Raw genomic sequence first — 21,557 nt, forward strand, 5'->3', positions numbered from 1 at the left:
GCTGTGGAACATAAGCACACGGAAACTAAACTCTTCTCTCACTTTTAAGTTTGGTCCCCTCCAAAGAAGGGTTGAGGCAAATTCACAGGACAGACTGGGAGCAGAGGTATGTTGCTGACACCCACACAGACTCCTGATTCTGTGTCTCCTCTCAGCTTTTCAGTATCTTTATCTTTGTTGCTAAACAGAAAGGTGAGGCACTGAAGAATGGCACACTGCAGATGATTGTGCCAAGGCTTATCCTTCATTAGCCTGACAATGACATCCATGGAGTTTTGCCTTTGACTTAAATTAATGCAGGATAAGGCTCTATGATCTTTTCAGAACTTGAAGAAACATCTTGTTCAAAGAAGGTCTTTGCTTGTTCGCTAGTAACAAGGTCTAAGGAGTGAAATGAAGCAAGGTTAGGAGGCTTGATTTTTCTCTGTAGGTCAGAGTAGGTTAAAGTGCAAATTTGACTCATGGGACTTGGTTCTGCTTTCACTCAGTACGGGGTATATCAGGATGTTTTTGGAATTATAAAAACAATGCTAGTGAGATAAGGATCCATGGAGTTCTACACTACAGTCTTTAGCTCTGATCAAGAGAGAGCATTGCATGCTGGGACTGATGGTCCCCACAGACTCCTTCACTATGTTAAAGATAAAGGGATTTGCAATGTGCACCATTTTATAAAAATTAGATGAGGCTCTCGTTCCCCCTGCCAAGTTGCCAGTGTGGCCCTCAGCTGGCCAAAGTATGAACCACTTCTCCGGGTGCCAAATGTACCATAACCGTGTCAACTGGGATCTCTGGCTGGCTACTTTCCCCAATCACATGCAAAATTTATTGAAACAGCAAATGAAGTGTTGCCAAGGAAACATGAGCCATTAAACTCCAAAAGCATAATTTATAAGAAATAAATATGGTTGTAAACATTCTCTTTCTCTATTAGTGCTGTGAAAACCCTAATGAAATAGTCTTGCATTCTTCCAGCTAATGGAAACAATGTGCCTGAGGAATGAAAGGGTGAAATGGGAAATTACAAGACATTTAGCTCTGTCTGGGAAAGAGCAAATGGGAGCAGAGGCCTTGGTGTGTTTTCTCCCTCACATCAATAATGTATTGAATGCTTGATTCTCCACATATGTTATAAATCATATAAATCAACTCAGCTGAAGACAGTGCAGTCATGTTAGTGTAAAGTCAATGTAAGTCAGAGGAGGATCAGGGCCAGGGTTTCTAGAAGAACCTTTAGAATATGACAATACAAAAAAAAAATGGAGAAGGAAAGAATTAGACAATTGGAAATGTTTTTATATTAGCTTGTTTTAATACCTTAGAAATTTAAAATTAGATTTCCTCCTCTCCTTTCCCCATCGTCGCTAGTGGTATCAGCCACCATATTCAAACAAGAACTTTGAAGGCTGAAGTGGAGAAGGGTTCCATGTGAACAGCAGTTGAACATGGGTCAGTCGGTCCTAAGAGATATGCAAGCACCGTTCCGAAGGGACGGGTGATGGCCTCAGAAGGTGTTGGTTGATATAGACAGCAGGAGGGTGGCCATGGAAGTTGGAATCCGCTAAGGAGTGTGTTACAACTCACCTGTCAAATCAACTAGCCCTGAAAATAGATGGCGCTGGAGTATCGGGGCCCATACCCGGCCGTCGCCGGCAATGAGAGCCGTGGGGGCTATGCCGTGACGAGTAGGAGGGCCACTGCGGTGCGCCTTGAAGCCTAGGGCGCAGGCCCAAGTGGAGCTGTCGCAGGTGCAGATCTTGGTCATACTGACTATAGCAAGTCCCCAGCCTTTAAGAACTGCCTGTCATGTGAGGCAGTGAAATCTGCAGGTCCGTCTTGAAGCAGACACAACACTAGAGGTAGGTGCACCAAAGGGCTTTCCTCATGGAGTAGGTGGTAAGAGCAGACTCTGACTCTGGGGGACCAGAGGCAGCTGAAATCTGTCCCAGCATCAACTTCAAAACTAGACAAGGGGTCACTAAGGCCTGCGGCTTCCTCATCTGGGAAGCACAGACAGATCAGTCTCAGAGTACAAGTCTTAAAAGGAGAAGAGGTAAAAATCACCCTCCCTGGATCTGGCTTCCAGGCCACATAAAGCTACCAGGCTGTCAGACATTGAGTGCCTTAAAACTTAGGAAAACTTCCCTGAGCACTTTGGAGCCAATATCAGCTGAGCAGATCTGTCCACAATAGAGGCCCTGCCCAGCCATGCCATGGCTGTTTTAGCCTCCTTAGTACCAAGGCAGTCAGAAAGATCGCTGGCAAGTGGGTACTGGGTAGAAGTCTGACTCTGGTGCTGGCCATTCTATTGCCTCCAGCACCGGCTCCAGTGTGGTACCTTCCACGATGACCTGTGTGTGACTTGTGGATCCACCTTCACTCTGATGCAGTGCAGGTTCCTGGTCCCAGTGACTTTGATGGTTCCACCATCCAGTCAGGGCCTCCCTACGCCTATGGTGCAAGCACCACGCTTCCCAAAAGACTGTTCTTTCTCTCATCTTCTAACTCTCAGGAAAGTCGTCAGCCATGCCTGGTCAGGTTTCAAGGCTCAGCATATTTGATCTTGCCCAGGGAAATAAGAGGTGTGTAACCACGGCTGAGGGTGGAATATGATACCAAATATTGTGGGGCCTAGCGCCACATGAGTATGGCATGTGGAACATGTGGGTCCCATAGGGACCGCAGGACTACCTGGGACCAGCCTCTCCACCACACTTATGGTGCAAACAGTCACCCCTGTGCCAGAGACTTGACATGTCCCCTCTGCATTCTTGGGACCAGAGCCAGGAGCAGGTGGCTCCAGTGGGTCCAGGGCAAAGGACAGATGATGCTGTCCATGACCCCGTCACTTCCAGATGATGCTCTGCTTCCAGATCTGTCAGCTACTGCTGAGGACTGCAAGATGGTCCAAGATTTCATGAGACTGGTAGCAGTGGCCTTGGAGATACTTATTCCTCAATATCCTACACTTGCTAGTGCTGGGATGCATAGCCATCCTGATCAATGAGGGGCTATTGGAGCCTATGAAAGCCCTATCATGAACACCAGCATCACTAGCACCAATGTCCAAATGGACAGATATGTGGTACCAGGTCCTGACTACCAGCTATGAACAGTTCTGATTGTACCAGGTATCAGGATCCCTAATGATGATGATGTCCAATAAAAGAACCCATCAGGGTTATCAAAAAACAATCCTCAAGATCAAGGAGGCAAAGTGGCTTGACCTGCTGGGGGGAAGGAATCCTACTACACTTTGAGCCTCCAGATGAGGATCTCAAACTACCAGGCAGTCTTGGCAAAATATGACCACATCTAACTGGTATGCTTTACAATCATTCATTGGCAAACTGCTGTAGGACTGCAGGGATGATCATAGAATATCAGGGTTGGAAAGGACCTCAGGAGGTCATCTAGTCCAACCCCCTGCTTAAAGCAGGACCAATCCCCAACTATCCTGGCAGAAGGCTGTTTGGTGTCCAGAACTGCACGAAAAGCTATCTTGGACACAGTAGACTCTGTGTCCAGGGTGACGGCAACAGTGGTCATGCCACTCAGCTCCCCCAGCTAGCCTCAGTAGGCACACTGAAAGAATTATAAGCGACTACTGAGGACCTGTCATTCAAGGCCTGCTCATTCTTCCACAAGAAGACCTGACAAAGCAATGAGATCCCTCTAACATTCTAGGGCCACCTGCAGATCCTTGGAGTTCTATGCCCTGGCTTCCAAAAGAAGGCATCTCAGTCCCCAAGCTTATCAGTAGCAGCCTTTCTTCCAGTATAGGCTGTCTGAGCCCCCGGGCCACAGGCAGAAGCCCATGAGAATAAAATCCACGGGGGAAGTCTACCTCTCAGTTGCACCACCCTGCTTCAGCATTGACTAGGCAGCAGATCTGATTTGGTGCCTGAAGACAGCACACAATTAATTCTGCTATCCTTGCCCTCCCTTTCATTCAGCAACTGTCTGGCTTACATCCAACAGGCCTGGTCCAGCATCATCTCAGACCACTAAGTTTTGGAATTTGGTCCAGAGAGCCTATGCCATTCAGTTCCTCTCCCTTGCCCCCCAGTTTCACCATCCCTCTTCAGGGACCCTTCCAACAAAAGCTTGCTTTAACAAGAAGTGCACCCCCTCTTTCCTTTGGGTAGTCTAGAGGAGGTTCTACTCAAGGTACTTCCTCTTTCCCAAGAAGACTGGGCAACTTTGACCAATATTGGACCTCAGAGCCTTGAACACCTGTATCAAGAAACTCAGGTTCAAGATGGTCTCTCTCGTGTCTATCATCCCTCCCTAGACCAGAAGGACTGGTATGCAGCCCTCAACCTCAAGGATGCAAATTTTCACATCATGATCTACCCGGCACACAAGTACTTCCTGAGGTTTGTGCTGGACAGCAGTCACTACCAGTACTGTATTTTACCTGTCAGTCTCTCTGTAGGGCCCTTATTTTTATGGTTGGTGGCAGCCTGCCTCAGAAAGTCAGGTGTCCAAGTGTTTCCCTACTTAGACGACTGACTGGTCAGGCGCCACTCAGTATCTCGAGTCCAGACTTACATCATTCTCTAGCTGTTCACATGTGTACGGGTCTGCTGTTGAATGAGAAGAAGTCCCTGTTAACATCTACATGGCAGATAAAGTTGATTGGGGCTGTACTCCGCATGCAGACAACTGCTTACCTACAATCTCTCTGTTTCCGCATGCAGTTCCAGCCAGTGATGTGAGTGAGATCCTGACTCAGACTATTGGGTCTTATGATGGCATGTACATTTCTTATCCCATGGGCAAGGCTCTGCTTCTGGCGACTTCAGGGATGTTGTCTTGGGTAGTACACAAAAGACAGACATTACCTAGGCAGACTTCCCGGTAGTCCTTCAGTCACTAGACCGATCAAAGGACCCGGGCACTGTTTGCAAGGGGGACCCATACAGCCCCAATTTGCCCACAGAAACCATGATTACAGAAACCTCCATATTCAAATGGGGGGAGGGGTTCATATGGCAGTCTCATGGCTCAGGGATTGTGGTCAATTATGAAGACAGCCTTATGCATAAATATTCTAGAATACAGGTCCATATGCAGGTAATATTTGGTCTGCCTTGGTAATGCTGGACAATATGGCAGCAGTCTTCTATCTAAACAGGCAGGGAGGGAGCAAGTCTCGGGTCTTGTGCCAGGAAGCCATCCAGCTTTCGGACTTTGCCGTAGTTCACATTCCCCTGACAGCAGTCCCTCTCCCAGGGATGGATAGTGTGAAGGGAGAGGGCCTGAGCAGATACTTTTGAAACACTCATAAGTGTTCAGTGCATGAGGGAGTCCTTCAGGATATCTCCTAGCGATGGGGAGGTTCCCCACATGGACCTTTTTGCAACAGTGGCGAAAAACAAGTGTTGCCGCTCCTGTTCATGCAGGAGGGGGCACAGTCCCAGCTCTCTATCTGATGCTTTTCTCCTTACATGGATGAGTGGACTGTTCTATGCATTCCCTGCCATTCCCCTGCTCCCCAAAGCCGGATTAATCCTGATATCCCTGGGTTGGCTGAGGCAAATGTGGTTCAGGGATCTCCATGACCACTCTGGAGTACTGCCAATCCCTCTACCCTTGATCCCTGACCTAGTTTGGAACAAGGGCTCAGTCTTGCACCCGAACTTAAGCTCCCTCCACTCGACAGCATGGCTGCTCACTGGTTGACACTAGTGGAGGGGAGCCATTCATCAGATCCTTATTAGTAGCGGGAAGGATTTCACTAGGTTCACCTAGCTCTCTAAATGGATGAGGTTCACCCGCTGGGTGCAAGAGCACCAGATATACCCTTTACATTCTGGGATGCCGGAGATCTTGCTGCACCTGAAGAGCTCTGGGCTCTCTGAGTTCACTGTGGGTTCACCTGGTGGCCATTTCCATGATCCACCCACCAAGTGACCAGTGCTCGGTCTTCTCCCACCTGATGGCAAAGGGGTTCCTGAAGGGCATCTCGATACTGTACCCACCAGTCAGGGACATGGCCCCAGTGTGGGACTTTAAACTGGTCCTCTCAAAGCTGATGGATGCCCCTTCTGCACCTATGGCTATGGGCTCACTGCCCTATCTCGCCATGAAAGTGTCCTTTCTCTTGGCAATTACATCTGTCAGGAGGGTCAGGAACTGCAGGCTCTGATGGTTGAGCCACGTTATACAGTCATTCATAGTGTCCAAAGAGTCTCTAAAGTTTCTATGAGATCACACCCCAGATTTCTTCCCTGGGTTGTGTCCGAATTCCACACCAACAAGATCATCCACCTGCTTGTGTTCTTCCCCAAGCTTCACGCTGGGAGAGCAGAGCAGATGCTGCACCTGCTGGGCATCGACCGGGCCATATTCTACCAGGACTGGACAAGGCCTTTGAAAAATCTCCCAGGTGGTTTCTTGCTTATACAGAGAGAATCAAATAATGGCCCATGTCTATGTAAAGAATATCAAACTGGATTACCCAATGCATCAGGTCATGTAACTGTTTAGCAGGTAGGCAGCTGCCTGACAGAATGACAGCTGCCTCCACCAGGGCACACTCCACCTTCGTGGTCTCTGCAGCAAACTTGCCAATTGAGGATATTTGGAAAACAGTGACCTGGTCACACGTTCATGAAGCATTACAAGTTGGTGAATGTAGCCTGGGACTCTGCAAGATTTGGAAGAGCTGTGTTACAGTCTATATTTACAGAGACTTCCTGTACCTGCCCCCAATGATGACTACTGCGTGGGAGTCACCAACTGTGGAATATGTACACAGATGAGCATTCAAAGAAAGAAGAGGTCACTTAGCTGTACAGTAACGGATGTTATTCTTTGTGATTAGCAGTCCGTATACGTATTCCACAGCCCACCTGCCATCCCTGCTACTTCAGAGTCCTGATGTCCGTCGCTTGTGGAGGTGAAGGAACTGGTTGTGATGAGGCAGCTCTGCCCATTGTACCATTTGTGAAGTGAACGAGGAAAGGAAGGGGTACGTGTGCTGCCCCGATAGATATCGCTGACTAGAAAATTCTCCGACATGTGCGCACTGGATGTGCATTCACCAACTGTGGAATATGTACACAGATCATACATCTTGAAGAACATCCGTTACTGTACAGGTAAGTAATCTCTTTTTCACCAGTGTCCCCCAGGGCTAAAGAAGGTTACACAGTGCAATAACTGGGATAGGTAACATTGGGTTCCAAGTGATGCTGAAAGTGTTTGGAATGAATAAAGCAATAAACTAGGGCTGTTCATGGGTTAAATCCTGAAGTCCATAGTCACCTTAACTCTGTCCTTGCTCAGACAAAATACCCGTCACTCCAGAAAGTGCTGGCCTGAGTAAAGACTAAGCAAACGGTGAGTAAGGATTTCAGGAGTAAGCCCAGAAAGAGCAAACCATGACACTGCAGTATGGGTTGATTCCTTCAGTCCCTACTTACTTTCTGCTCAGATAAAATGCCAATACAATATGTGGGCCAAACCCTAAACTCTTTTTTCCATCTTTATTTAAACAAGGTTCCCATTGGTTTAATGGGCGTTTTGCCTGAGAAAGACCTGCAGGATTTGGCCCATAAACTAGCATTTGTGAACAAAGGCATGATGCGTTAACTTGTTCAACATTTTACACACCCTTTTGAAATGCAGCACACTATCTAGAAATACTCATTTCCCGTGTTACAGAAGTTCAAACTGGGAAATTTGCAAAGGCTATTGTCTCAGCATTTGTGGCTAACGATCTTCCTATCTTGTGGGCTTGTATATTAGGAAGCTGTCAACAAAATACTTAGCTTCCTTGTTATGTTAATACTCAGCTCATTTGGCAGTATTTTTGTCTGTACTCTGGATTTTCAGGAGCTATGTTTAATAGCCCTTACATCTTCCGGATGGCTTTGCTTATGCAAATTTGAGGAAGCCTATTATGTTAGGTGTAATAAATTTATGGGTGTAAGTTTTCCGGCACAAGTGATTAAGTGTTCTAAGATGCAGCTAAATACATAATAATTACTACATCAAATGCAAGCAATAAAATAAGTATTGCTACGGAGAAGATGAATCATAGAATCATAGAATATCAGGGTTGGAAGGGACCTCAGGAGGTCATCTAGTCCAACCCCCTGCTCAAAGCAGGACCAATCCCCAGACAGATTTTTTCCCCCAGATCCCTAAATGGCCCCCTCAAGGATTGAACTCACAACCCTGGGTTTAGCAGGCCAATGCTCATTGGCCAGGTCTAGTTATGACCTGTCACATCAATTTCAGGCCAAGAATTTCAGGGGGTTCTGAGCTTTCAGGCTGTTAATGAGCTGCCTGACCCAGTTAAATTGATACGAGTCTCAGACTCTTTCCTGTGTTGATGGTTTTACCTTGGAGATAGGTGGGCCTATTATGTCCTGTTACCTGTACAAGCTTTAATGGAAATTTGTTTTCTATTTCCCAGTAAGGCCCAATAGCTTCCTTCTCTTGGTTTAGAGAGGAAAATTGGATGACTTGAATCCATATGGTGGTAAAATGGCAGCCTTGGCCCTTCGTTATTAGTAAACAAAAATGATGTAATCTCAGGATGTTCCTCTCCAGCCAGCCCCTCGCCCCACCAAATTGGCTTAGTTTTCCCATACACAATTTTGTTACTGTTTCTACACAATGTTGTTGTTTACTGTGAACTGACTAATTTAATATGTGTCCTGACGTAAAAATAGGTCTCTTCTGGAAGTCATGTGGAGAGTGAGCAATGCATCTGACAAATGAAAACCATTACTCTTTGGAGAGAGTACTTTCCAAGAGAAACAGGTACATCATCGGCAATGGACAATAAGTTGAGATGCAAGAGGGAGTCCTTTCTTAGCAGGGATATTATTTGCAGGACTGGAAACGACACCCATTTTTTAGATAGATTTAGGGGCTGTAGCCAATTAGCAAAATGATAAATGGATGATAAAATGAACTATGTGATCTTATGGTCAATTTATATGCTATTTCATGTACAATCAATGTATGCTAAATAGATTTAAATTGTAGGAATATAGAAGTATAATATTAGTAAAGCATGGCTGAAACACAAGGCCTACAGGCTGAGACCTGTCAGATTTTAGATTAGCCAGACTGTCATAGGCTTAAGAATGCTTAACGTGAGTTGGGTGACCTAGGAATAACCCTATGCCAACAAGGTCACAAGGTTACTGCATAAGATGTGCGAATAGATGAGGTTACGGAAAAATGTATTGCAATAGGTTGTAATGTATTGTCCAAGACGACGAGAAACCTGATTGTAACATCTTTGAATGTCTGTCTTGACCGCAGAGTACATGTCATGTGTAGATGCTAATGAGAATAAGAGGAGCTACAAACAACCTATGAAAAATGGGGCACCCCAATATTCATAGGGTATGGAAGTACAGATAAGGAAAAGAGGGTTGACACCTTAATGCATATGCATAAGGTGTTAGATGTAGAATTACAGAATTAGTCAGTTACCCAACCAGGGAATCCTCTTTTATATTATAAGAGTGGGAAGACCCAAGGGAATATCCATGGGAAAACCCCAGCAGGGACTATCCCTCTACTGGTGATCAATTAGTGAGAGGTCCATCAGACCCTAAAATATCTTTGAGGATATGAGTATGACTACAGTTATAATTATTGCATAGGTTTTTGTAGGATTTCTATATGCATGGGTAATTGTAACTTTACTTATTGCTTTAATGTAGCTTGTCATACAAATAGTACTTTGTATTTGTGATGGTGTCTGTGGTCATTATCCTTGGACTCTGTGTGTTCCTAGAGCCTCCAAATTTGAGAGAAACGCCAGAGGCAGTTTCACTCTATTGAGCTTGAAACTGTAGCATCCGGAGCTGAACCCATGGTGGTGTAATATAACATCACTATGTTCACCTTAAATAAAATAAAAGGCTACAGGCCAGATCCTCAGCAGCACTGGAGCAGTGCTTGACATAGGTGAGGAGCAAGGGAGCGGATGATGCAATAATGATTTTACACCACTCTTATTCCCTTCCAATCCTATGGCTATCCAGAGGGTCGTTTGGACCCTGGTACAACATAGAGCAGATTCAGGGGGTTGTGGTCACAAATCACATTTCCAGCTGTAGGGAATAACCAAAGTGTAGCATTGCTCCAGCCACATCCCCTTTCTTCTGGAAAAGCCTCCTACAGTGTCTCTACATGGAGGAGGGATTCTTACTTAGGTAGTTAAGCTAGATTGCTGTCTGTTTTGAGCTGTTAGTTCTTAGAGCAGTGGTCCCCAAACTTTTCACGTCACGCCCCCACCTTACCCCTGTCTGGGCCTCACCCCGGGAGTTACATTTGGGAGCCAGGGCCGGGAGTGGGACTGAGGCTCCTGGGGGGGCGCGGGCAGGGGTAAGGGGGCCGAGGCTGGGGCCAGAGCCACGGCTGGGCCAGGAGCCAAGGCTGGGGCCAAAAGCTGGGGCAGAGTGGGGCTGGGTGGCACTCCCTCGCCACTGCTGATGGGGGCTGGCCTGGGCCCTGCTGTGTCCCCTTGAACTTTCCTCCATGCCCCCTAGGGGGGTATGCCCCACAGTTTGGGGACCACTGACTTAGAGGAAGATGTGGCCCTTAGAAACCAGCGTGCTCTTGAGTACATTCCATCTTTTCCCTGCTGATTTGTGCATCCCATTGGTTATAGCTGCTGTGTGTGTTCCTTCCCCTTCCTACAAACTGATCCCATCTATGGGTGGGAATAAGGGAGGGCCTAGCTACCAGCCAGAAGGTTTGTTCCTTATTGTGCATGAGCACAACAGCTGTGTGTGTTAGAACATGTCAGATCCTCATTGCCCCTTTATAAAAAATCCACAGACTCTGTCTATACTAGGGACATTTTCCACTTTTCCTACCATGGCTGACATTGGTTCAGCTCCCAGTAACACTGGGAGAACTAACATAGACGGCCCAGTGGCTGCTGCTGCTGCCACTGTTTCAATTAGAAGAGCTCTAAGCAGAAGTTTAAACGTAGCATTTAAAACGCCGACAGTCTGTCTACACTAGGGCTCTCAGCATTGCCAACACTAGGTGAGCTGATTCAGTGTTAGCAACAGTTAGACATTTTTTAAAATGTCCCTAGTATAGAAGGACCATAGAGAAAGACTAATCATAAGCTTTGCCTTTCATAGAATCATATCATATCAGGGTTGGAAGGGACCTCAGGAGGTCATCTAGTCCAACCCCCTGCTCAAAGCAGGACCAATCCCCAGACAGATCCCCCCCTTCCCTAAATGGCCCCCTCAAGGATTGAACTCACAACCCTGAGTTAAGCAGGCTCAAACCACTGAGCTACCCCTTTCATTTGGGAGGATGGTGTACTTCCTGTACACTGGTATTATCAAATGCACACCCATAGAACATAAACAACTTACTCATGCCTCAGTCACAGTCCTTGAAAGACTCTCACCCATCCATATGCCAACACTTTTATACATGCGTTTCCATGCTAAAACACACATACAGACACTCACATTCATATACATACTATGTAACTGAGCATTCTCATATCAGAGAGATCAGATTAACTATTGCTTTACTCAGATGAGGTCACTCTTTTCTGTGTTAAAAAGCCTATAATATTTGTCATCCCAAGTGCCTCTTACAGAGTCAGTTCTGTGGGATCCACTGGTTCCTTCCACCACAAGAATTTAGCACTAGAGCACAGGTCTTTGAGCAGGGCTGATCTCTTGGATTAATCACTGTATTGCTTCACTTCAGGAGTCAATGCAATGTTCCTTCCTCTCAGGTTTTAATGGGTCTTTATTGAGGCAAAACTACTATGGAATTCAGTGGAGGGTTGCCTGAGGATCTCAGGATCTGGTCCAGGGTCACTGAGGATTCTTGTGATCATCAGTATTTTTGGAATCTTCATGTTATGTCCACATCCTCTGTGATCACCAGAGCAGGTAGCTACTCTGGTTTCTGTCACATCACCGCCTGGTAAGAAGGGTATCCATGCCAGGAGAGTTGGGATAGTCTGGGGTCTGCAAAACAATCTGTGTTTTAGCTAGCAGACTAGATTAGTATTTTTCTCTGAGATAAGAGTAGGTGGTTAGCTTTACAAATCTAGCATTAAGTCTGTAAATGGTATTGAACATATAGAAATGGGTATAATTTCTTTCTTTCAGTGTGACTTCATGACTGATACTTTATATATCACCCTATTACATGATAAACTACACTTAGTGTGAAACAACGTTTGTTTTTCTGTTCTGGATGTGTAAGGAAATTGGGGACTAGCTGAAAGAATCATCTGGACAGTGTATGGGGTAAATTTGCTAACATTTATTTCCATATTCGGCTAATAAGGTTTTCATTCAGTACGCAAAGGTTCCTCCCTATTCATTATTCCCAATTCTCAGTCTCTCAAATAACAACAAGGAGTCTGGTGGCACCTTAAAGACTAACAGATTTATTTGGGCATAAGCTTTTGTGGGTAAAAACCTCACTCTCAAATGTGATCCTTACTTCTAATCCAAAAGAACAAAAAGATGATTTCTTCCCTTTTGTTGTGCTCCTCTCTGAGTCTTTCTGTTCCTTCCTTCCTTCCTTCCTTCCTTCTTTTGGTTTGGATAGGTCTGCTGTTCTTGTTTTCAATTTCAATCCATCCATCCGTCTCTTCTAAGAAGTCCTACTGACAAGCTAATAAAACTTGTGGCTTGATCATTTTATATATTGTCTAATTGTGGACTCTTCTACCTCTGGCGTGATAGGTGATTTGGGGCCATTCTGCCAGCTCTGCTGCCATGGATCTCCCTTATGTTGGGGATAACCCTTGGGGGCTGTTTCTGGGGCCTTTATGCTGCTGGAACAATTAAGTAACGTGTATTAAATGTGCTTACTACCTGTTCTAGTTCATACTCATCTAATAGTCTTTCCTCTGGTTCTCTCACTATCCCACCTTCTCCCCCGCCCCGCCCAAAAAGGGTTTGCTATAGCTTAGAGTTTTCCCATAGGTTTCAAAATTCTGCACATCAAGGAGATGGCAGTGTTGTTCAGATTTCCATCTTTTAATTTTCAAAACAAAGCACAAATAAGAGGCTAGCTGAAATGTTTCCAGGATTCTGTAGTGCAAATAATAGATATCAGACTCCTACATTAGCAGATTATATTTTCCATTTCCCTCTGAGATTTCTTTAATCAAATAAAACTGTCAAATGTAATAAATAATAATAATATAATTGCTACTGCTTACGGCTCTAGAGCTATCAAAGCAGCTCTACAGGAGCGGAGCCGTCCATTGTTTTAGAATGATTGTTTGTTTATTTCAGACAAAATCCAACTACCAGTAAATGGTGTTTTCATTATTAGAACAATCAGGGAGCCATTTAGGTTGAGGGGACATTGAGAAAATCATCTACTGGAGTCTGTTGCCCTGTATTGTATCAGTGGAGACTTAATTATTCCTAAAACATCCCTCATAGACATAGTTGTGAGTGATGTGATGGTGATTCTGCATCCATTCTTGGCAATCCGTTCCATTATTTAGTAGCTCTTGTAATTGTGACAGAAGTGGCAAATTCCCATTTATTGCTATAATACTTCATCAGGAAACATATTTTAGGTTGGGAAGAGAGCCCATAGAAAGTATTATCAGCCACTGAGGATACACCTAGTTCAGTGTCCAGTTGGGTTAATTGTTGAGTGTTCTGAAACGTGATGTACTGGTAACAGAAGACACTCATACTCTTGTTTTTAAGAGGGAGGGTCACTGAGTTTAAATAGGTTTTGTGTTGCAATGCGAAACAGACAAGGAGGGTGACACCCCTGCACAGCCCTTGGAAAAACCCAGCTGCTTTGGCCCTTTGGTTATTGAGGGTGTTGCCATTCCAGGCATGTACTCTTGGGCTGGGATTTTTAATCTCTTAGGGAGGAGTTAGAACATAGTCTTGTAAAATTTAGCACTCTGAGATGGAAATGCCAGTTCCATCTCTTGTTGTTAGCTTTCCGACAGTAACCTCTGAAAATGGCAAATGATGAAAACTAAAATAAAAATGAATTAATAAACTAAACAAAAAACAGCTTTATCTCACTTGTTTTCTCAGGACGTCACCTGGGCAGAATACAATCTTTGTACTGTTTGCTTTTAGCATCCTGGTAATGCTCAGATACCATGGAGATGGGCACATTATAAATGCATAGATAGGTGGAGACCACTAATTGGCTGAAGGTTTGAAAATAGCTGCTTTGAATTCAATTGTGCTACATTTGTGCATTATAAGCTGCACTCTGTTTTTGTCTTCCAATAGCTCTATTCAACAATAGATACTTGGTTGAAAATTAGATGAGAAATACAGTATTTTGTATTCATATCCATTCATTTCTCTCCCAGAAAAGAAATAACCTCACCTGTTGTCCAGATCTTAAAACTGTGTCATAATTATAAAGCTTTTCCTGTGCATAAGTTAAGCTTGTTGCTTCTTGATTTGCTCCTCTGAGCTAATGAGAATAAATGAGCCCTATCTTCTTTTTGACATCCTTTTAGACAAGGGTTACTGTCTTCCATTCTCGCTAAACTATACATTTCTATTTTTTAAAATCCCTCACACAGGTTTAATTTTCAAACTGTCATCACTTTTGCTCCCCTTCTATGAAATTGCTCAAATTAGTCAAATTCAAATATTGCTCACAATAAACAAGACTGCACAAAGGTGTAAAGACCTAGCACTAGAGAAGAGACAATAAGTGCTCCACATCTGCTGTCCTCCAGCTGCCATATTATTAGAGCCATCCCAGCAAAACCCATTGGAAGCCTATGAACTCCTATCTTGTCCACTTCCAGACACTTCCTGATTAGTACTAGTGATATGTTGCATTCAGCACCATCCTTAAATAAATGTCAATATTATTAAAAATGGATAAAGACCCAACCAGGGGATGGAGAGAAGGGAATATACCAACCTGCTGCATGGCTTCCTGCATATGGGAGTAAAATTATCTGCATGTTTTCAGCTTGGTTTGCCCCTTATCTGCTGTATATAGGCCACTGTGTATAACGAGGGATGATGCCATTGATGAGTCCTCTACCATGATAGAACATATTACTGCAGAGTGATGGTCAGAAGAAGCTTAGTGGAGATGCCCCTGTTTCCATGCCATTTCCAGTGTCACTCCCGAGAATAAGTCCTGTCACTTCCCATCCTGAATAATTCCATTTTTGGAGGCTTCCTCACATGGGATGATGGTCAAAGTATTAGCTGTTTACCTCTCTGACATGAAGGTAATCTGTGGGCTTCAGGTAATCTAATTAATCACTAGTAAACTTCTCTTTTTGCTTGTGTTTTATCATTTATTGTTTACTTATTATTTTCAGCATCATTTGCCACCTTCAGGAGGAAGGCTAACAACAAGGGATGATCTGACATTTTGATCTGGGGGTGGCCAGCTCTTGTAAGACTGTGTCAGAACTTCTCCCCAGAACATTAAGTCCTCTCCTAAGAGCGTGTACCTGGGAGGGCACCAGCCTCAGCCACCTGCGGTCCAAAGTGGCTGGATTTTTCCCAGGGCTGGGCAGGTGTGTCACCTTCCCTGTGACTGTTTTGTATTGCAACAAGAAACCCATTTTAACTCATAGAACCTTCCTCATCAGCAACAGGATTTGAGTGTCTGCTGTTACTAGTACAGCATGTTTAAGAGAATTTATTCTCATCAGTTATCCAACTCAGTCCTCAATTAGATGCATCTGCAGTGCTGTTAATCCTTTTTGTGGGCTCCAATCCCCACTGAAAAACTACATCAATGTACACTGTTAAATGCAATATTATCAACAAGCATGTATTTCACACTTGTGGCTATTTATCTACATCACATGCCTACCACACTATTCATCGCAATAATTCTCTGCTGAGGAGACAGGCCTAAAGATTGGACTAGCAGAGGCATTTTGAGTCAGGAGAAGCAAGGGACATCAACAGAACTGTCTGGGGCCCAGGAATGAAATAGCACTGCTGTTGCATATGACATTCGCAATGGACAAGCAAAGCTGTGTGGGGATGCAAAAGTGACCTGTTAGAAGGTGCAACAGGTTGGGATTGCCTCGTTGGCTGAGCTTTGTGGAAAAAGATTTTGCAGCCCTTGTTCTAATTATTGTCAATGGTTATCACTATTTAACAATTATTCAATAATTTAAATGTTCATGGGAAGCAGACACATTGTGTGTCCAAAGCAAATTGATGTAAAAATTTGAGTGAATATTTGTGGAGTGTTATTCTTCAGCACTTACCCCAGTCAGGTGAAGGTGGATGGAGGATATAATAATGAAGTGTAGGCATGGATTAAAATCATGCAGTTGAGCTAGTCTATGGAAGGTGTAGAGCTTAGTGAGGTATAAATCGGCTAATGGATGAACACAAATACAAATAAAAATAGGGAGGTATTAAAAGCGTGTGCTGGTTGCTCTGGTGTCCTGTCTAGAAAATTCCCCACTGTTGCTAATGCAGGTTCTTCTCAAATGGTGAAGCACATTGGGAGCCATAATGTAGATTCAACACCAGCATTTTATCCAGTCCTACTGAGTGTAAATGTAATCAGCATGGACCTAAAAATGCCTGCAGCGCCAGTTACCATGTATACTAGGTTTCCTAATGTTGTAAACACAGAATGGAGCTGAACCAGGGTTAGCAGTGGTAGATGGTGTGACAGCTGAGTTTCAGGCTCAGGACTTTTTTCCAGTTCTCCATGTTATGCTGATATAGTCTCTCTAGACAGATCCCACTCTCATTAAAATCAGTGGCAAGTCTCCCATAGACTTAGGGAGTTGAATTGGCCCCATAGGAAAGAATGTTGGATTTTCCATAGTGAATCAGATTGTTGGTCACTCAAGTCTGGTATCCTGCTTCCAGTAGTGCCCAGTTTTGGAGCTGGTACTTCAGGAAGATAAAAATGTCCAATGATTAAGGCTAAGATTTTGTCACGATTATTTTTAGTAGAAGTCACAGACAGGTCAGGGGCAACAAACAAAACTTTCACTGAAAATAACTGTACAAGCTGCCGCAGAGGTGCACAGCTCCAGCTGCAGCCTCCACTGTGGAGCAGGAGGCACGGCCCTGGCGGCAGCCCCCAGCGCAAGCCGCGGGCAGAGCCATCCCTAGGGTACGGCGAATTCGGGCAGCTAGCCCGTCCCCTGCACTTTGGGGGGGCCCCGTGTCGGCCGCCCTGAATTGCCGTACCCTAGGGACAGCTCCGTGTGTGTGTCGTGCGGGGGGCACTAGGCCGGCCCGTGGGGGTGGGGTTAGGGTGCAGGGGGCCAGGCTGGCCTGGGAGGTTAGCAGGGGGCCTGGCACTAGCAGCGGGGGTCAGGCCCGCACTCACCGACGGGAAGCGGCAGCAGCGACCCTAGCCCACCCCACCCCGCCAGCTTCCAGTGTTGCTCGGGGGAAGGGGCGGAAGCCAGAAAGAGGCGGAGCAGGGGCAGAGCAGGGGTGGGAAGAGGTGGGGTGGGGGCGGGGGCTTGGGGAAAGGGTCTGGGGTGGGAGTGGGGTTTGTCCCGGGCCCCATACCCCCCTAGGGATGGCCCTGGCTGTGGAGCAGGGGGGCACATGGCCCCAGCAGTGGCCCCCACCATAGAACTATGTGGGGAGCATAGCCCTGGCTCCAGCCCCAGCCACGGCTCCAGCTGCTGACAGCTGAAGCTGAAGAAGTCACGGAGGTCCGGTAGAGTCACAGAATCCGTGACTGCCATGACCTCCATGACTAAATCGTAGCCTTATACCAATAATGCACCTAGCTAATTGTGAATGCCCTGCTCAGGAGTGTGTGGTGGAAGAGATTCTTTCTTGCCCTCTGCTGAGAAGCTCTCACCTTGCAGCAGAAAGTTTAGTTACTCATATCTGTGCATGCATAAGTACAAATATTGTTGGCCAATCTTTTTTTTTAAAACCCGCTAGAGGAGTGTTTCTCAACCTTTTTGATGCTGGGAACTGGCTTGCTGCCTTCCTAAACTGTGTCAGGGAAATCTGAGACCGGCGCCGGTCCACAGACCAGTTGTTGTGAAACACTGAGCTAGAGTACCTGAGTGTTTGACAGCCCGCAGCAGTGAATTCCACAGGCTGACTCTGTCTGTGCTGTGTGTGTGAAAGGCTGTGTGCTGTGCTGACGTTCTGCTGAGTACAATGCCTCTGTGGGATTCCATATGAACTGCAGGTATGAGGATATGGAGGCACAACTATTGTGATTACCTCACAGCCAGTCTGTAATCAGTGTCCCAGTTACGTCTGTACCTGACATGGAGAAAGCAGAACCAAACCAATACAGCCACCACAGGTAAAGATGTGAATTGTGTGATTATTTATTCTTGGGGTTTGAGTCTCTCCTGTCTTTGCATGTTGTGGAATCATCTAGACCTGGCCAAAGTGTGTGCAGTGGGTGTAAAGCAGAATTCTCCACTCACTTATGCCAGTAGTAGCATCTTACAGTCTCTTTAGTGATGGTTTGCACAGGGGTGGATGACAACTCAGGGGGCAAGGCAGTGGAGAATCAGGCCCATGTGTTCCACAACTTACTATTTTCTTATGTTAGAGTTTGTTGTGGCTACAGGAGCTGAAACTGGAATTCAATTCATGAACTAAGAGTGAGTGAAAATAAAACAATTCATTTGTTACAAGGACACATGGGAATCCATTTGCATCAGCCTTTGTATGAAAGGCCAGCTACATCCTACCTTAGACAAACTGTTGCCTGGTAATTAGGGTTAGTAAATAAGACCTCTGGAGCAGACAACAGGAAAGGTTGAAGTTAATGGGAATTGTGGGTGCTAAGCAGTTCTTAGGGTTTTTTTTCACCTATTGGCTTTACAAACAGCATTTTCACTGCCTGTCTGTAGAACAAATAAAAGTCTGTGCTGAAGAGGTGCCTAAATTATCAGAGGCTAGCATTTTGTAGGAAATTTATAGGTGCCTTTCTCATTGCAATGTATAGATGAGAAAGTCGGAGTTCTTGTTTTACTCTATAACTTCAGATTAATGGTCCTTTGTTATGGTATTTTACATATAGATACGCTTCTGTTTAGCTACTACTACTAATAATAATAATTTAAAAAAAAAGCAAAATGTCATAGGATAATTACACCTTGGAAAGGATTCCCTAACAACAGAGGGTCAGATCTCAGTTGCACTTCTGAAAATCAGGAGTAATTCCACTGAAATCAATGATGTATAACCAGTACAAGATCACAATGAAGCCCACTATGCTTTGTATGTTCTGTATTGTTCATTCTCTTTAGGGTAAATACAACGTGGCAATCAATTCCTGGCTGGCAGCCTACTGAACTGTAAATGAATTATGATTGCGTGGGGTAAAGCAAAGGTGGAGACAGACTTTCAGATATCCCCAGAGCCTTGAAATTCTTACACCTGTCTATTGCCTACGTCTCCTGCACCCCTCTGATCTTGGCTGTGGTATCCACCTCCTGTTCAATGAGAGAGGATCACAGGGAGCTGAGGAAACTTCCCTTTTCAGGGGCTGTTTTTGAGTGACTTAGGAGCTCTGTGGACAATCACAGCCTGCCCCACATCTTTGAGTTCTCTTTTGCATCAGGTCATTTTGTTTGGTCTAATTTTCAAGTCCAAGAAAGAATAAATAACTGCATATGGGACCATACCTAAGCAACACTGAACTTTGGGGGTTATTTGAATCTGGAATTAGAACATCATAGCTTGCCACAGTGGGCAGAACAAAAGCCCTGGTTTTGAACACTGCGGCGGGGGGGAGGGGCGCGTTCATTTCTAGATCTCAAATTTATGGCTGAGACAAATCGCTATAATGATCTAGATGTAAGAGATAATAGTGTTTTCCTATTGTCTTGTTCCAGAAATGCTGGGCTGTACCTCCATTGTGTATTCCTGCTGGGATGAGGGATGGCACAGCAGGAGTATTAGCTCATGGAACTGTGGGGTTTCCCTAAGTGTCAGTCACTGTTTCTTTGGGCTTGGTAAGTATCAATTTCTCAAGGAAACAATTAATTCCATGACCAGATTTACAGGAACAACCTATCCAGGAAGAGTATCTGCAAACAGTGAGGTGCATACACTGGGTATATTATGTCCAAGCCACTCCTTCCACAGCTCACTCCTTCCCAGACACCTGCTCTCCGTCTGCAACAACTCTGAGCACCTTCTCCAGGGGATGTGAATTCGGGTCGGTCTTTAGCTCTGAAATCAGCAACAGCTGTAATAGGGGAGCAGTTTTTTGGAGACAGTCCCAGCTCAGGAAAGAGCATCAGCTTCACTTTGTACCCATACAAGTGAAACAAGTGTATCTAAAGTTATATATTATACAAGACAGAGGGGGACGACAGGGGTTTATCATTAACCTGAAGTCTGTGAGAGACATTATAAGGAGAGAAGAAGGAAAGGCGCTGGAGAAGCAGGCAGGATGGACTCCTCCGAAAAAATCAATAACCCTGCTGACATCTCAGTCATAGTCATCTATTTTGTGGTAGTCCTAGCAGTGGGACTATGGGTATGTCTGGATTTTTCTTTATTAATGAAAGTGTGGTTTATTGGGTTTTAGGAGAATGGCTTCGTATATTAAAACTATAATTGTGTAAATTGTCTGCTGCTTAACTGGGGGATGAGCTGAAAGGTGGCAGGATGGGGATTAAGTTGGGCTTCAGTGGGGCAGTAGGACCTGGTATGAGATCTGGATTGGGGGTGAAGATGATAAGATGGTAGTGGAGGGGAGGATAGATGGGGCTGAGGTGAAGGAGGAGTGTGGATGGGGAAGGAACTATAAGAGAGGGCCAATGGATGGAGATCAGGATAATGGTGAAGTGGACATTTTTAGCAGATTAGAGTGGGGACATGGTAAGGAACAGAGTGGGGGTGCAAATGGGAATGGGATGGTAGCGGGGGTGAGTGGGGATGGAGCAGAGGAGCCTGCAAATGGGAATTTGTGATGGAGTAATAGTTGGAGTGAAGTGTGAGAGGTGGGGTAAATGGGGATTGCAGTGGGGTTGATTGTGGTAGGAAGGGGGGGGGTGAGTACTGGACTGAGTTGTAAATGGTGGGGACTGGAATAGAGCTAAAGGCAGAGGAGAGATGGTAATGGAGTGGCAGATGGGGATTGTTGCGGGATGGATATGAAATGGACGAGAGAACAGACATGGTCTGGACACAGGAGAATGCCAGCTATTCATCAGTAGGACTTCACTGCAAAGAGCAGGTGCATTTAGACTCTGAGGAGGAACAAATCTCAGTGAGGACAAGTGCTGCTGGTGTTAGGGTCTTTTCTGTTTAAAGCAGATACGATTGTGCCTCCTCGTGAAGCATGCTGATGATGCAGAGGGAAGTACAGAGACTGCAGCCTTAGAGAGAAGAATTCTTTCACACCTAATAGGTGAAAGGCAGATATTGTCCTATTAGAATAAATCTTGATTCTGCAGGGTTCAAAGGAAAAGGGCAGATAGTGTTTGTACTAATGTTGCCTTAGTGGAAAACACTTGTGTGTCACTAGATTGAAGAGCTGATATCCTTTTCAGGAACAGAGTCTGTATTCTATCTTAGGAGACATCAGAGACTGTCCATGGGGAAAATTCTGCTAGTCCCTTGAGGAAA

At 45.1% G+C, this 21,557-nt stretch overlaps 1 protein-coding gene across 2 annotated transcripts in view; it reads left to right on the plus strand.

The window, feature by feature from the left end:
- The first annotated feature begins 20,376 nt into the window (after window positions 1–20,376).
- The window catches only part of SLC5A1 (solute carrier family 5 member 1), a 42,394-nt gene continuing 41,213 nt past the window's right edge, over window positions 20,377–21,557 (plus strand). For both annotated transcript variants that reach the window (XM_065418015.1, XM_065418016.1), the window contains exon 1: window positions 20,377–20,463. In XM_065418015.1, coding sequence (XP_065274087.1) covers window positions 20,377–20,463 — 87 coding nt within the window. The remainder of the gene's footprint in view (window positions 20,464–21,557) is intronic.

This window comes from Emys orbicularis, chromosome 16, assembly GCF_028017835.1.
Source record: "Emys orbicularis isolate rEmyOrb1 chromosome 16, rEmyOrb1.hap1, whole genome shotgun sequence".
Lineage (NCBI taxonomy): Eukaryota > Metazoa > Chordata > Testudines > Emydidae > Emys > Emys orbicularis.